General features: G+C 58.0%; 1 protein-coding gene across 1 annotated transcript; it reads right to left on the reverse strand.

The window, feature by feature from the left end:
* Window positions 1–4251: 4251 nt before the first annotated feature.
* Window positions 4252–15361, reverse strand: ALOX12B (arachidonate 12-lipoxygenase, 12R type). Its single transcript, XM_045570182.1, has 15 exons — window positions 14935–15361; window positions 13902–14106; window positions 11618–11699; window positions 11392–11484; window positions 11171–11293; window positions 10760–10863; window positions 10298–10470; window positions 9948–10091; window positions 8608–8811; window positions 8276–8362; window positions 7770–7939; window positions 7200–7321; window positions 5227–5327; window positions 4663–4833; window positions 4252–4472 (listed from the first exon to the last, which is right to left on the reverse strand). Exons 1-15 carry the CDS (start codon window positions 15079–15081, stop codon window positions 4293–4295), a joined length of 2106 nt encoding a protein of 701 aa, XP_045426138.1. The 5' UTR covers window positions 15082–15361; the 3' UTR covers window positions 4252–4292.
* Window positions 15362–16062: the final 701 nt, after the last annotated feature.

A 16062-nucleotide genomic window follows, 5' to 3' on the forward strand; every position in this document is an offset into this window, starting at 1 on the left:
GGGTGGGGAGCATATCCTTGTCCTCAGGGTGACTGAGAGGTTGTCTCTTCCCAGTGCCGCTGTGCCCAGGGCTAGAGATCATGTCTCTAATCCTAGCCAGCCCCTCCTGAGTTTGTTGTTTTTCCTACTTTTTCCTCTTTATCCTCTTTGATTTCCAGCTTGATAGAAAGGTTCTGATAGTGTCAGAGAACGAATTACATCTTGACATTGGGGACAAAACTGCCTCTATTGAATCATTTACCTTTGACAGTTTGATCATGTTTCCAACAGTTAAAAACTTAACCCCTTCTGGGAGGTGTCCCCCTCTGTCTCCATCCTTCCGATCTCTGCACTGCACCACTGGGGCCCTGGATGACTGGCTGGTACCAGGGAGTCTGCCAGCTATGCCAACAAGGTGGCCTTGGGTCACTTCACCTCACAGAGAGATTATTGTCAACTTCATTTTACTGTTGAGGAACCTGAGTCACAGAGAGGTTAATTAATTTTCCCAAGGTCACACAGCTAGTAAAGAAATTGATCGTGTGATTTGGCCCCATGGTGATGGGCTGCTCTTCCCCAGTTTCTGCCTGATGCCTGCCCTCCCATTTGTCCCCAACTCCACCTGATTCAGACAACTGGCCCAGACAGCCCCATCTTGTCCCCCCTGTCTCGTGACCCAGCTGAGGACTGGCTCCTGGCCAAGACCTGGGTGCAACACTCAGAGTTCCTGGTGCACGAGAAGGTCACTCATCTGCTTGGAACCCACTTAGTGATGGAGACCTTTGCTTTGTCCATGCTGCGGCAGCTGCCCTTGTGCCATCTTGTTTTCAAGGTAGAGAAAAGTGCCCAGAGCTGTGTGAGACCTAGGGCCGCCTCAGCTAACCTCTAGCTCTGGCTCTCCCAGCTGCTCACTCTCATTTCCCCTATACCTTCCACATCGACATCCAGGCCCGCACTGGGCTCTTTGCACCAGGAGAGCTCACTGACCAGGTCAGGGGCCTGGGAGGCCTGCCATCCTGGTGGTTGGCAGAGGGGGCCAGGAGGGGGCTGAGGTTTGGTCCAGAGGCCACTACTCCTGAGCTCCTGGCAGCAGAGGGCTCTCTGCTCATCACAGTCAAGGTGGTCAGGACAAGTGGGCTGCCTGGAGCTGATTGCCAAAGGGCTGGCAGCTGTCACCTACTGCTCCCTCTGCCTGCTGGACGACTGCGAGGTCCAGGACCTTGCCCACTGCTACTGCCAAGATGCTGTGCTCCAGATTTGGGCAGCCATAGAGAGGTGACACTGCCCTGGGCCTGAGGGCTCTGAACCTCTCTGGTGGTTTGTTCAACTTCCACCCATCTCCTGTCCAAACACACGGCCCTTCCTGCTTTCTCTTCCTTCCCTGCTGTGTGGCCCTGGGCAAGTCATTTAATCTCTGTGCCTATTTCTTCATTTGACAGTGGCAGCAATAAGAGCAGCTATCTTATAGGTTATTAGCATTAAATGTAAAATCCTGAGAACAAACCTCAGGGAATAGAAAGTGCTCTGTGAAGATTAGCTATAATATTAGCTATTAATATTATTATTCACCCCCGGAGTATTACTATTATTCACCCCATAGATTAAGTCACTATGTCTCCAGGTTTTTCCTTCTAAATCCTCCTCCTACGAGACCTCCTGGGGACATACCTCTGGCCTCCATCTAGGCGGCCAGATGCTCTTGACATTTGGCCTCCTGCGGGTTCCCACCTCCTGCCGCTAACCTGCATAATGACCTCCCTCAAGCACTGGGATGTATGACAGTGCCGCTGCTGTGAGCCTCCCATGGCTCCCAGGTTCTTGCCACATGCAATGACGAGTTCACTGCGGCGTCTCAGCACCTCTGGATCTGCCCCCTCCATTCGTCCTCCTCAGCATGCACTGGGCCAAGAGACGCCTCCCTCCCTACCCAAACGACACCTCTATTCCAAGCCCAGCTCATGTCCCACCTCTCCCTCGAAGTCCTCACGGATCCCCCTGTGTGAACACTCGCAGCAGGAGCTTCCTCTGCCCAAATCTTCTCAGCAGTGATCCACACACCCTTCCTGAGCCCTACTGTGGCTAGGAATGGGCCCAATCAGAGTCCCAACACAGAGGGGCCACATGTCTAATCCTTCCCTATGGCTTGATATAGCTCAAAAGGCTGGAACTCAAATGCCTGCAGGACCAGCAAGTAGAAAAAAGCTAGAGAAGAGGGGTGGGCAGGGACTGTGGGCAGTGGAGAATGCATTTGTCTAGTGGGGACAATGGTAACCCAGTTATCACTATGGCCAGATCTTCAGATTTTTCAAGAGAAACTAGACATCTTCTAATATTTAAATGTCAGCAAATGATTCAACTTGAAAAACAAACAAACAGAAAAACCTTGCCAGCCAATCAAAACACTTCTGCAGACCAACTTTGGCTCTCGGGCCCTTGGTTTGCACCTCCCAGTGAAGAGGGCAGCCTCCAGGTTTGAAACTCAGCTTTGCAGCCCGGGCTCTGTGTGCCTGGCTGCCTCCCTTCCTTGGCCTGGTTTCTCCTTTGGAGGCATCTGGTCTCAGTGGCCTCTTCCACCCCCATACCCCAGGTCAGTGTTGGCTCCCCCAACCATTAGTCACCCTGCATTCCTGGATCCCCAGCTTTGTGACCAATATTGGTGACATCTACTACCTGGACAATGGGGCAGTGAGCAGGGACTCAGAGCACCAGGTCTGGGTCAGGGAGATCTTCCAGGAGGGTTTTCTAAGCCACATGAGCTCAGGTGAGGTGTCCATCCCTGCCTCCTGCCTTCCAGACCCCACTTCCCCAGGGCAGTGCACCTCCTTGGGTCTCAGCTCAGTTCTCTCCACCCTACTCCCATCTAGGGGTCTCCTGCACCCTGCACAGCTGTGCTGGCCTCATTCAGCATCTCTGCATGATCATCAGCTGCTCACCCCAACATGCTGTCATTAACGGTGGCAAGGTGAGCCAGTGCCAGACCTGGGGGGACAAGCTGGGTCATGGGAGGAATGGACCTAGCAGTGGCACTGGCAGCTTCGTGCTTACTGAGTTTGAGGGGGTCAATTTGAATTCAGTGCCTGGATGCCCAATATTCCCACCACCATGCAGGTCCCCCCACCCACCGCCAAGGGCCAGGCACACCTGGTGGCCTCACTCTCTGAGGTCAATGCCACGTGCCACGCCCTCGTGCTCTTCTGGGGCATCAGCAATGAAACCAAAGACACAGTAAGCAAGGCCTAGGGTGGCAGTGGGTGGGGTTTCAGGTTCCAGGGGAGTGGGTAGGGTGACTGCACCCTCCAAGGGTTACTTGGAAGGTGTAGTTGGCAGGCTGAGCTCCCAGGTGGACAGGGCATGGAGTGACCAGGTAGCTGGGGCGTGGTTTAGGGTGGTATGGATTCTTAGTAGGTGGAGATCAGAGTGGTCTGGGTTTCAGGTGAGAGTGGCTTGGGGCAGTATAGGTTTCTCACAGGCCACTAGGCTTTTGCCTAGGCAGGTGGGTGGCTTATGTTTCAAGTTGGACAGGTCTGGGTCCCCTAGGTGGCTGGAGCTTGGGTGGACTAAGTCCCCAGGTAGAGGGACTTAAGATAGACCAGAGGCTGTGCGCAGTGGCTCACACCTATAATCCTAGCACTCTGGGAGGCCGAGGCAGGTGGATCGCTCGAGGTCAGGAGTTTGAGACCAGCCTGAGCAAGACTGAGACCCCGTCTCTACTAAAAAAATAGAAAGAAATTATCTGGCCAACTAAAATATATATATAGAAAAAATTAGCTGGGCATGGTGGCGCATGCCTGTAGTTCCAGCTACTCGGGAGGCTGAGGCAGGAGGATTGCTTGAGCCCAGGAGTTTGAGTTTGAGGTTGCTGTGAGCTAGGCTGACACCACGGCACTCACTGTAGCCCAGGCAACAGAGCGAGACTGTCTCAAAAAAACGAAAGATAGACCAGAATTGCTGTGGGTTGAAAGATGGGGCTGACGTCCCAGCCTTTTCTCCGCCATCCACAGAGGCCCTTGGGCACCTACCCAGAGGAGCACCTCACGGAGGAGGCCCGGCGGCCTTCCAGAACTGCCTAGCCCAGATCTCAAGGGGCATCGGGAGCGTAACCGGGCCTGGCGCTGCCCTACACCTACCTGGACCACGTGGTCGGTCGTGGACAACAGAGTCACTGTCACCGTGTGAGCGCCCCCCACGACCCCAGTCTTCACCCGAGCCCTGCGGGGCCAGGCGCCCCGCCCCCAGTAAAAGACCCAGGGAAAGTGTTTGAAGAGTTTGTTGGAAAACAGCAGGGCGGGAGAGGCGAGGAGGGAAGGGCTGTTCTAGATGGAAATGCTGTTCTCGATCAGCACCGGATCCAGGTAGTAGTAGGGGACCGGGAGGCACTTGTTGCGCTGGCGGATGTTGTGCGAGATCTGCGCCAGGCGCTGGCGGAAGGCCTCCATGCTGCGCCGCGGGGCCTCCTCCACGAAGTGGATGTCGGGGAAGTGGCCCAGGGGCCGCTGAGGGCACAGAACAGCGTAGCTGGGAGGAGCCGGACCCAAACCCCACCGCCCCTCCTGCCAGAGGCCCTGGCCCCTCCGCCCTTTCCCTTCGGCTGCCTCTCACTTCCTGCTCCCTGGCCTTGGCACCCCCAACTGCCCTTGTCCCTCCCACTGCCTAGGCTCAAGGTCCCCCACCTCCACCCCGCACCTTGTCATCAGGCTCCCGGCTGAGTGTCCAGAGCACCAGCAGCACGATGCACGTGGTCTTCACATCCGGCAACGTGTCCATGAAGGTCTCCAAGGTGGTCAGCCCTTTAGCCTGCATCGGTGGGTTTCGCATGGATGATGGGAAGTTGGGCATCCAGGAGGTGTACTCCAGCTGGAGATGGGGTAGAGGAGGGGTTCTGGGTCAGACAGCACCCCAGCGGTTCCCTTCCACCAGGCCCTGACCACCCGCTCTCCCAGCACGGCCTTGGACTCCTGGCCGGTGGGCAGGGCAGGGCTGGGTTGGTTGAGCTGGGGCTGCCTAGAGAGGAAGGCGGGGCTGGGGCCGAGGTGGGGGCTGAAGTTCGGGTAGGGTCCGAGCTGGGGCTGAGGCTGAGAGGCTGGGCCCAGGATTTCAGCTGAGACTGAGGTTGGAGCTGGGACTCGAGTTGAGTCAAGTTGGGGCTGGCCTGGGGATTATGGCTGAGGCTGGGTTTGAGGTTGGGTTGGAACTAAGTTTAGCAGGTCTGGACCTGGGGCTGGGACTGGGGCTGGTGAGCACGCCTACCTGGCCTGTGTTGACAGCTGCGTGCCTGGCAGAGCAGGTGTAGATGACTATGGTGACATATCGGATCAGCTCAGGCACCGTTCGCAGGCACGTGGGGAAGCCTGAGGGGCAAGGGGAAGGCCCAGGACACTGTGTCAGTCCTGCCCTGGTCCTGGATGCCCGGCAGAAGGTGCCACTAAGCCCAGCTCTCCCTGACTTGCCAGCAGTCAAGCCGCTGCATCCATCCTGCCTGCTTGGCCCTCCTGTGGCCACAAGCCCAGACCACAAGGCTGGGGGCAGAGGGGCTTGACAGGCCCCTGCCAGAGTCCTCCGGGGATGTCCCTGGCCCCTGCCTGAGATGGCCCCTCAGATCTCTCTTCTAGAGGGGGGCCTCACTGGGGTAGCGGGGTCTCACTGGTCCCAGGCTCAGGGTGGAGGGTGACAGGGGCTTCCCTGTGGAAGAGACTTTCCTGCCCTGACTCAGCACAGTGCCCTAACCACTCCCTCCTGTCACCTCCCTGGAGACTGCGCTCACTGCAGATGGATTTCTCAGCAGCCTGGCTCTCAGTCTCACACCTCTTCCCGGCCAAGCTTCTGGCTCCTCTTTCCTGTTGTCCCACATGAGGGGTCCGCCCTGGTTGCCATGGTGACCCCAGGTTCCAAAAGCCCCACACATTCAAACCAGACCCATCATCTTCCTTCCAAACTGCTCCTCCCTCCAGCCCCCAGCTCAAGGGGTGACATACGTCATCCACCCAGTTGCAAAAGCCCCAAACCTGGAGGTACCCTTGGCCCCTCCCTCCCTCCACCCTACCCTCACCACCAAAGCCAAACCAATCACCCAGTCCTGTCATTTCTAGCTCTGGAATGCTCTGCATCCCACAGCCCTCACCCTACTCAGGTCCCTGTCACCTCCCTCCTGGACAACACAACAGCTTCCCAAACTGTCTCCCAACTCCCAGAGCAGCCAGACAGTCTAGTCTCCCGGCAAACCCCTTGGTGGTGCCCCCTGGCACTTGGGGTAACTCCAAGCTCCTTAACCAGGCTGTGTCCCTGGCCCCTGCTGAGGTCCCAGCCTTAGTCCACTGGGAGCCTGCCCACCTCCCACCCTAAGCTCCAGGTGCAGGGAACTTGATTCCAATAAGCAGATCCCAGAACTCACTATGCTCTCTGTGGTTTCTGGGCTTTTCCACATGCTGCTCCCATTCAGAACTCTCCAACCCCACCCTCTGTCATCTCACAGGTGGCCTCCCCATCCTGCAGCCCTTAGCTAGACGTTAGCCAAGAAGTTAGATCTCAGCTTGCTGACCCACCCCTACCTTCTATCACCAACCCTCTCCGTTCTGGGTTAGGCGCCTCCCCTGGGCTCCTAGAGCCCCTCTCCAGGCTTCCCCCCAAACTGCGCCAGTCCTGCTATAGTGGAACCACCCATTTGCTTGAGGGACACACCCTCCAGTCCAGACTGTGAACTCCTTGAGGGTGGGCACCTTCACCTGTCTTGTTCCCTTTTGCCTCCTTAATAACCAGCACAATGGCATATTGTAGATGCTCAGTGAATGTTTGTTGAGTATGTGCCCAAGTGACAAGACCTCAGGATGCTCCCAGCCCTCCCCCGGAGCCTGCCAGCTCCCCCCAGCTCCCCAGCCTCCAGCACACTGTCCCCTTTCATGTTGGGATTCATGTCCCATTTCTCAGTCCAACAAAGATTTGTCTCTGGGGTGGGGGACTGGGACCCCTCCAGGTCTCTGCAGAGATGACCCACAGCCCCTGAGCTCAGACAGAGACCAAAGGCCAGCCATGTTTTCTTCCCCAACCTCTCCACTGCTCCAGGGCCAGGGAAGAGCCCTGTGAAAATCCTAGAGCAGTGAGTTGGCCTCCGCCAGCCCCCAATGAAATATATTCTGATCCAGCCCAAAAGAGCCTTAGTGGACCTGCCTGAGGGCTGCCCCTCAGCCCCCTGTCCCTGATGGGTGCCCAGGTGCCCTGGCCCGTACCTGAGCTCTCGCGCCCTAGGAGGCACTCCTTGAATATCTCCTGCACCCAGGACTGCAATTCCGGGTCACCCTCCACAGCTGCGTCATTTGGGTAATAATAGGTGATGATCTCTGTCACATACCTGACCAGGGGACAGGGCCTCAGTTTTGATCCTCCCCTCCCCCTCTTCAGTCATGCCTCTCCTACCTCCCCCAGGATGCTCTGGCCTTGGCTGGCCCCAGAGCTGCCCCAGGCCTGTGGGTGGGCAAGTCCTGTAGGGCAGAGTGAGAGGGCGGCTTGACAAGATCCGAAGACATGCAGAGAGCTCCCTGATAAGGTTCAGGAAAGGTCCACAGGCAGCTCGGAGCCCAGAAGAGGTCTGGCTGGTGGGGCTGGGCTGGGGGCCGAAGCAAGGAAGGGCCCGTTGGGCCTAGGGAGCAGGTGTGTGTTGGACATACAGGCCCTTTCCCCACGACCAAGCCCTGGCTGGCACCAGACCCACCATGCTCAGGTGTTGAAAAGCTCCACATAGCCCATCCATCATCCCCGGCTGTCCACCCCGAGTGCCACCCACTGCCATCCAACCTCACCTCTCCAGTGCGTCCCACACTGCCAAGCAGTCATCGCGGTAATAATATCCGGGCAGGTCCTGGACCCCACGCTCCACGAAGTCATTGGGCATGTAGAGGCTGTCGTAGGTGATTTCTGACAGAGCCCGCACCATCACCTGGGCAAAGCCCTCCAGGCCCAGGGACATGCCCTGTTGGGAGGAGGCAGACCTTGGAGTCGGCCGGGCATCTCTGCAAGTCCTCCTCGCTGAGGACCACACCCCCCTCAGGTCCTTCGGGGGTCCAGTGAGTGCGCCTCTCACCCCAGACCCAGCCCACCGCCAGGCACCCTCACATTCCAGGCCAGAACACCCAGCCCCACCCCTGTGCTCTTTTAGACACACCACCTACGTTAACCAGTTCCCCTCCCTCCCTTGGGATCATGTCCTCTCATGATCTGAAGGCAACTGGGAAGTCCTGCTTTTGGTCTAACTGCAAGGCCCAGAGGAAAGCAAATGTCTCCGTGAGGGTGGGAGCAGAAGTCTTACCCTGGCGGAGAGGCCTCCCTCGTTGAGGAGGAGGGCCCGCCCGATGCTGTTGATCTGGACTGTGTACCGGGTGTGGGGGATGAGGAGCTGTGGGGAAAGTAAGAAGGACAAGGACAGAGGGCTGACGTTGTCCCCCAGGACCTCAGCACTCCACTGTGCAACAGCAGAGCCGCTCACTTTGGGAAGTCCCCACCCCAAGCCCTCTCTCTTGGGTCCCCAGATGCCTCCCAGGGCTAACTGGAACCCTCTGACTGCTCAGAGTCCCAAGAGGCTTTGCGAGGCCAGGTGAGGGCTGTGATGCCTCGTAGAGGCCTCTTCCCCCAAGCCCATACCTTGTAGAGGGGGTGGCACATGGGTAGGTGCCTCAGCATGGCCAGGCAGAAGGCCTCGCCAATGAGGTGGGCCTCCAGCAGGTGGGAGATGCCCTCGTGGCTGTAGAACTCAGCATAGCGCACCCACGTCTTGGCCAGCAGCCAGTCCCACTCAGAATCGCTGGGCAGGAAGATGGGGCAGTCCGGCCCAGGGGTCTGGCTGAGCTGGGGGTGGGGAAAGAGGGAGGGTTAGGTGAAAGCAGAGACCCCACTGCAGGAAGGAGGCAGAAGGGAGCCTGAAGAGGTGAAAACTCCACCCTCTACACTCCAGTTCCGCTGGTCCCCTGAGCATACCAGGGCCTTGCCTCCCTCTCCACATTTGCTCCTGCTGTTCCCTCAGCCTGCAGTACCTTCCCCTTGCCCTGTCTCTACCTGGCAGCTCCCACTTATTCTTCAAGAACCAGCTCACAAGCTGCCTCCTCTGAGAAGCCTTCCTTACCTCAATCCCATGGCTGCCACATTCAGGTGTGCAGGTTGTGCACTGCACAAGGGTGCCCAGTCCCTCAGCAGGGAGGGAGGTCAGTGAGATCCAGCCTACACTGTTTCACTAATGAGCCAGGAGTGTTAAGGCTTGGCTGATAACCCAAGAGGGATACATTTTTCTAATTTACATGTGACCCTTGTGGGGACTTCTGGGAGGGAAACACCTCAGTTCCTTCCCCTACCAGACCAGACTGAAGGCAGCGGCTAAGTCTCATGAACTCAGTATTTGCAGCAGAGGCCTGGCCCACAACAGAGGTTGGTTTTTCAAGTGGATGAATGAATGAAGTCAAAGAGACAAACACACTCACAGGGAAACACATGCTTACACATAGATGCACACAAGTTCACAGATGCACACATGTAGGGGTGTACAAGTACAGTTGACCCTCCGTATCCATGGATTCCACCAACCCAGGATGAAAAATATTCAGGGAAACGAATTTCATCTGTACTAAACATGTACAGACTTTTTTCTTGTCATTATTCCCTAAACAATGCAGTATAACAACTACTTACATGGCATTTACATTGTAACAGGTATTACAAGAAATCCAGAGATAATTTAAAGGGTATGGGGGGGACTGTGCCAGGTTATATGATAATGTGCCATTTCACATAAGGGACTTGAACATCCATGGATTTTGGTATTGGGGAGGCCCTGGAACAAATCCCCCACGAATACCGAGGGACAACTGTATACACAAAGGCGCACACACTCACTCAAGTGTGTGCACACACACGGAGGAACATTCACGCACACGCAGAGGCTCAGCACCGGCAACAGGCGTCTGCAGCAGCCCTGCCCCTGGCCCAGGCACCTGGATGGCGATGGGCATCATGTTGCCCTCGGGGTTGAAGTGCAGCAGGCAGAGGGGGGCGCAGTGGTGCTGCTTGCGACCATTGAGTTCCACGGTGGGGATGCCCTCCAGGATTCGGTAGTCTGCCAGGTAAATATTCCCCTTCTGGAGGGGAGCAGCGATGGGCGGCGGGTAGGAACCAACACGAGGCACCCACGCCCCACGCCGTGGGTGCACAGTGCGCTGGCCCCCAGGCGCAGGTTGGGTGGGGACCGGGCAGCAGGGGCCGCGAGCGTGGGGGCGCCCCATGCCGGCGTTGGAGGTGGGGCGAGACCAGTGTGCATGGGAGGGAGGCAGGGAGCGACGCTCACCTCCAGCTCCGCTTGCAGGCACGTCCCCTCGCCCAGGAACGGGGCCACCATGCAGTCTGTGACAGGGAACTTGTCCGGGAGCCGCGTGCAGCGGCGGATCAGGCCTGGGTTGATGCCATTGAGGTACTGGTACCCAAAGAAGCTGTCTTCTGCCCAGTGCTCGGCCACGTACTCTGGGGAGGACGATGCGGGGACGTCACAACGTGACCTGGACCCCCCACGCCCCCCAGGAATGGAGAGGCATGGGACAGAAGATAATGGGCACCGAGACGACTGGGGAGGAAAACAGAGTCCTCAGCCTCGCCCTGAGCGGCCGGAGGAGCCTCGGGCGACGTTTTCCACGAGGCCGCCAGGGGGCGCGCCCGCCCTGGGCAGCTTCCCCGCGCCTCCCTCCGCCCCGACGCGGGGGGCCCCGGGACCACTCGGCTCCCCACGCTCAATTCGGGATGCCCCACCCCATACCGGAGATGACGGACTTGTTGCCAGGGAAAATTTTCTTAATGTCCTTCAGTCTCTTCCACGACCGTTTGCAGTCCACTAGGCCGCGGACTTTGAATGCCAGGGACCTAGGAGAAGGGGTTCAAGGGGGGAGGCCGTCAGAGAGGCAGCCGGGGGCCGGCTGGGACAGGTGGCAGGGCTGCCTCGGTCCCCTTAGGTCTCTGAGTTTCAAAGTCCTGGGTCCCATGTCTCAAGGACTTTGCATCTCTAGGTCTCTGGGTATGGAGCCTCCTATTCTCTGGGGCTGTCATTTCAGCTCCCTCGGCTTTCCTGGCCGTTCCAGCCTCCGAGGCTGTCCTGGAGGCAGGCAGGGAGCAGGCGGACAGAGACTGTCTTGGCAGGAGCCCTCACTCTCCCCTGAGCTCACACACTCACATGGGCCCCAGGCGGAAGAAGAAAGAGGCTGTCTTGACGAAGGAGAAGCGGAGATTTGAGTTCAGGAACTTGGTGGCCTTAATGTTGATGAGAATGGGGAATCCGGGAATATAGCCGTTCCACCTGCGGGGAGAAGCGCAGGGCTGGGGCCTGGCACTGGGACGCAGGGGGCGGGGAGGGGGCAGCCATGGGAGGGGCCCAGCACTGCTTGGGGTCCTTACTCAGGCCGGTTGGGGTTGCGATGCCGCCTGACAGGAGGGCGGTAACTGGGAATGTGAATGTAGTTGGGTAGGCCGGGAACGAAGACCCTCCAGCTGCAAAGAGAAGCCCAGATGGTGAGCCTGGTGCCGTGCACCGTGCCAGGGCGCAGGGGGCCAGAGCCATCACCAGCCCCGCACCTCCCCTGAGTCCAGCAGGCCCCCCAGACCCTCCCGCCCTCCCCCTCACTGGTAGAAGTCCTGCTTGGCTCTGATCTCCTCTTGTCTGTGCTCCAGAAGGATGGCGAGTGAGTCGTCTGCCGTTGTCTTTGCTGTGGGGAGACCAAGGAGGAGGCTCGGGGACTGACTCCCGCACCTGCCCCACCCACCCCTGCCCACTTCAGGGATCAAGAGTTCTGCTTCTGCCCCCAGATTGGCTCTGGGGGCCCATGGCCAAGGATAGGAAAGGCTCACCCTGGGAGAGGGAGGGTATACTCCTTCCCAGAATCTCAGAAGAAAGGATCACAGGCCCACCCTCTTCCTTCCTCCACCCCTCAAGCTGGGCTCTGCTGCTGCAAGGAAGTCCCCCCTTTATGCCCACTGAAATGTTGAAATGACAGTTATTTAGCACCCATGAAGTACCAGGCACTTGCTAAGCACTTTACTTATATTAATAATTAAAGCTGCACAAGAACAACCTTATGAGGCCGATGACTATTATTCTAGGCCCAACCCATTCCCCACAATTCCGAAATACAAAAGGCTGTGGAAATCAAGTTTGTTTGTTTCACAACAAATTCACTGGTGGACAAAACCTGCTCTAAATTTACCTGAGGCTATATACAATCTTTATTTAACTCATTTGATGTTCATAGTTTTTGCTGAGAAATATTAGTATATTTGCTTGGGGATGCCCTGGTGGTGGATGTATCACATATTATATGGTGTGTGTGTGTGTGTGTGTGTGTGTGTGCATTAGAATTTGGAATTGTGCCCACATGTCCCGCTAGTAAGCGGAGGGGCTGAGATCCCAGTCTAGGCCGTCTTCCTCCAGTGTCCTACTGGTGGTCGCCAAGCCAGCCTGTACATCCTGCAGCTCATCATTTTCCCTCAAGGCCCCATGTCACCATCCCCTCCCTTCTCTACCTGCCTCAGTTCACATTGTGTTCCGGGTGGATGGTGCCCCCTGGAGTTGTGCAACCCAGAGACCCAGCTTGGTTTCATCCTCAGGGCGGGAGCCCCACTTCTTCGAAGGCCCAGCAGGTGACTCAGGTCTCCCTGCCCTGGTGTTGCATGGCAGCTGCTCCACCCAACCTCATTCCTGCCTGGCCACCAGCGTCACCCTGCCTGTCCCTTGCTTCCATGTCACTCAGACCTACCACTGTGGAAGATGCTTTGAGCCCCCAATAAGACCCTCCCCTTGGCACGCCCACCCTCCCCTAGGCCTGCCTCCGTCTGCCCCCTGCCTTTCCCTGGCTCAGGCCCCAGTGCCCCTCCTTGAGGAAGACCTAGCACGGGGCAATGAGAATGGAGGAAGGTAGTCAGCTGCAGGGAGGATGGGGCTCCAGGCCTCCGAGTGTCCTCAGCTCTGCCTCCCTTCCCATCTGCCTCAAGGGAAGCCAGCAGAAGCTCAGTGGGGGAGCCAGGGGATAGTAGAGGACAGGCCTCCGGTCCCCATGGAGCAGCCACGAATTAGGCAGCTGACCTCAGCCCACCTGCCAGACAAGGGCCTCTGGCAGGGATGGGTGCAAGGAGCCCAGGCACTCAGGTCCTGTCCCTCTCCCATGGGAGCAACCAAGCAACTGAGAAAACAACTGGGCAGCCTTGGGCAGCCTTGACCCTGGAGAAACCCTGACAGGCTGTGTGAATAACAGGGCCTCCTACTGGCATGGGACACATCCCTGCTGGATTAAGGGGGGCCTTTTGGAGTAACAGTGAGTCCTGTTAAGACATAAAGGGTCCCTTTGGGGTAATAGGGAGTCCTTTGGAGCAATAGAAAATCCCATCAGTCTAAAAAATGCTCAGAATGCTCAGTTCGAAAGCCAAGGCATCGTGACAATGTATGAGACCAGAGGGCCATAGAGAGCTGTTATTCTTCATGGAATAACAAGGTGCCAGCTGGAATAATGGGGCCTCCTGTTGGAGCAGGAAGGCGTCCTATTGTGACAGAATCCTACCGGGGTAACAGGGAGTCTTTTTGGAGTAGCAGGACCTGCTATTTGGCGTAATAGATAGGGTGTCCTGCCAGAGTGCTGAGGCCTGTACTTAGCATACGTGACAAGGGATCTTTCCAGAGGGGCCAGGCGTCCTGCCGGAGTCGAGGGCGGCCTAGGGAAGCACCAGGCACACGCTCTGCAATGCTGTCTGCCTCCAGGCTCTGGTGCCTCAGGCATCTCCGTTCCTCCAGCGTGCAGCCCCAAGCTGGGCCCAGAGAGGCAGCAGCGACCATGACCGAGGTAATGCTTGAGAGTGGCAGGAGAGACTGGGAGTCCCTGGTGGGGCTGGTGCCTGGGATGGGGGTGACAAGGGCTTACCTGTAGCCTCCCGCAGTGCCAGGGTCTCGTAGCCATCCATCCACTGGTAGGCGGGGAAATGGTAGACGCGGCCGTTGGGGGTGCAGATCTGCACGTAGTTGCAGTACCAGGGGTTCTTGGGGAGGAAGGAGTGGCGCTCTTTGTGCAGGCGGATGATGATGAGCTCCCCCAGGTCCTGCTGGCACTGGACAGTGTACTCATCCACCTGGGCAGGACACAGGGACGGCCAGCCGGGCAAGACTCAATCCTGGCTCCTCAGGCCCCCACTGCCCTGGCCCCTCACCCAGGCCCTGCTCCTGCTGGGCGATGCTCACCTCCCAGGACTGGCAGAGAGGTGGGCTGTCACCCTGACCACTGAGCTCCCTTCTGACTTGTCAAACTTGGCTGTCCTCTGCTGGGCCCATCTACCCAGGGCTGGGCAGGACCCCAGCCCGCCTTCTCTCCATCCCCAGCTCTTGAAGTCCTGTCTTCTCCCACTGCCCTCCCCAGTCACCTGAGGGTGCAATAACCTGGGTTCAAGTGGGGCCCAAGGCTTCCCAAGCCTCCTATGGCCTCAGAATGGGGAGAGGTGGTCCAGCCAGCCCCTTCTCCCACGTATCAGTGAAGATGTGGAGATTCAGAAATGGCCACATAGACAGAGGGCCCTAGTGTGGTCACATAGCAGCAGGTGGCTGGGCTGAGGGCTGAGGGCCCAAAAAGGGGGCTTTCCACTGGACAGTCTGATGCCATTTTAGGTCACAGAGAATTCAATGCAAATGTAAGCCAGTTATGACGCAACTTAGCTCAGGAAGAGTAAGAATGGGAGAGAGAGAGGAGTTAGGGAAAAGGGAGGGAGAGAGATGGGAATGGCTGAAAGGGATGAGAGAGAAGGGAGGTCAGGAGCCAGGTCTGGGGTGAGGCATCCAGAGCACCCTAGGAGCCCACTGCCTTCAGAGCTGTCCCTGGCTCTCCAGCCCCTCCTGGCCAAGTTCATCTCACCTGGCCCCCCCTGCAGCCCTCCGTCCCTCCCCGTGCCACACACACATGCACTCACCGCTCCAGTCGCAAAGTCTCTCCCAAAGTGGTTCAGCCGCCGCTTATCGCTCTCTCCCTGGGTCCCCACGATGGTCAGCGAGATACAGTCCGTTGTTCCCGACAAGAGATCGGTGCCTGTGGCCACCTTGACTTTGTAGGTGGCCATGGCTGCTCTTCAGGAGGCAAGAGGGGCGCTCAATCCGGACACTGTGTCGGGGGGGTCTCACGGTGGGTGGGCCCAAGGCAGGCAAGAGAAGCCGGGTGGGCGCAGAGTGCCAAGGGCCAGCCTCTGAGGTGGAGAGGTGAGGCGGGACGACTGGGCCCGCCAGCCGCCCAGAGCCTGGAGAAGCCGATGCCCTTGGCGGCCGGGGTGTGGGTGCCAGCCTGGCAGGCCGGGGCGGGGCGGCCGGTGGCGGGTGAGCAGGCGTCTGGGCTCCAAGCCTTCTGGGAGCTGGGGCAGGAACAGCAGGCAGGGCGCTGGGCCTGCCTCTGAGAGGGCGGATGGAAGATGCCACGGATGAAGGAGCCTTCAGGGTGGGGGAGCCAGTCCAGCCTGAGCCAGGGCCCCAGGGAAGTTGAGGGAGGGGGCAGGGCGGGGCCCCCAGATCTTTATCAGCCTAACTAGCTCCTTCCTCCTGCTGGTACCCATTGGCTGCAGTGCCCGGCACCCCTGCTAAGCAGGGCCACAGGCAGTGGGTGACCTGCACTGGCCCCGGGGCCCCTGGTGGGCAGGGGTCGGGGGAGCAGCACTAACCTGCCGGCCAGCCGGCCTGCTGCCTGGCAATTCCTCTCTGGGAAATGGGGCAGGCAGTGGCCGCAGACAGAAGCCGGGCCCATCCTTCTGCCCCAGGGCCCAGAGTCCACGACGGGAAGGGTGGTGGGTGTTGAAGCTAGGGCTCAGGGACTGCATGGGGGCGGAGAGCCCTCGAGATGCCACAGAGGATGGTGGGTGTGGGACCAGGATCAGCTGAGGGGGGATTGATTGGAGTTGAATACAAAATTAGCAGATGAAGTGAAATCTGAGGCATAAGAATTAAGCTAAAGAATGGACAAATAATTTGTGGTTTTAAATAATCATAAAACAGAATTCTACCCGAGAATAATAATAATCAAAAAAAAAAAAAGTACAACGTGGATGAATCTCACA

This window comes from Lemur catta, chromosome 15 (assembly GCF_020740605.2).
Source record: "Lemur catta isolate mLemCat1 chromosome 15, mLemCat1.pri, whole genome shotgun sequence".
In the NCBI taxonomy this organism is placed as follows: Eukaryota; Metazoa; Chordata; class Mammalia; order Primates; family Lemuridae; genus Lemur; species Lemur catta.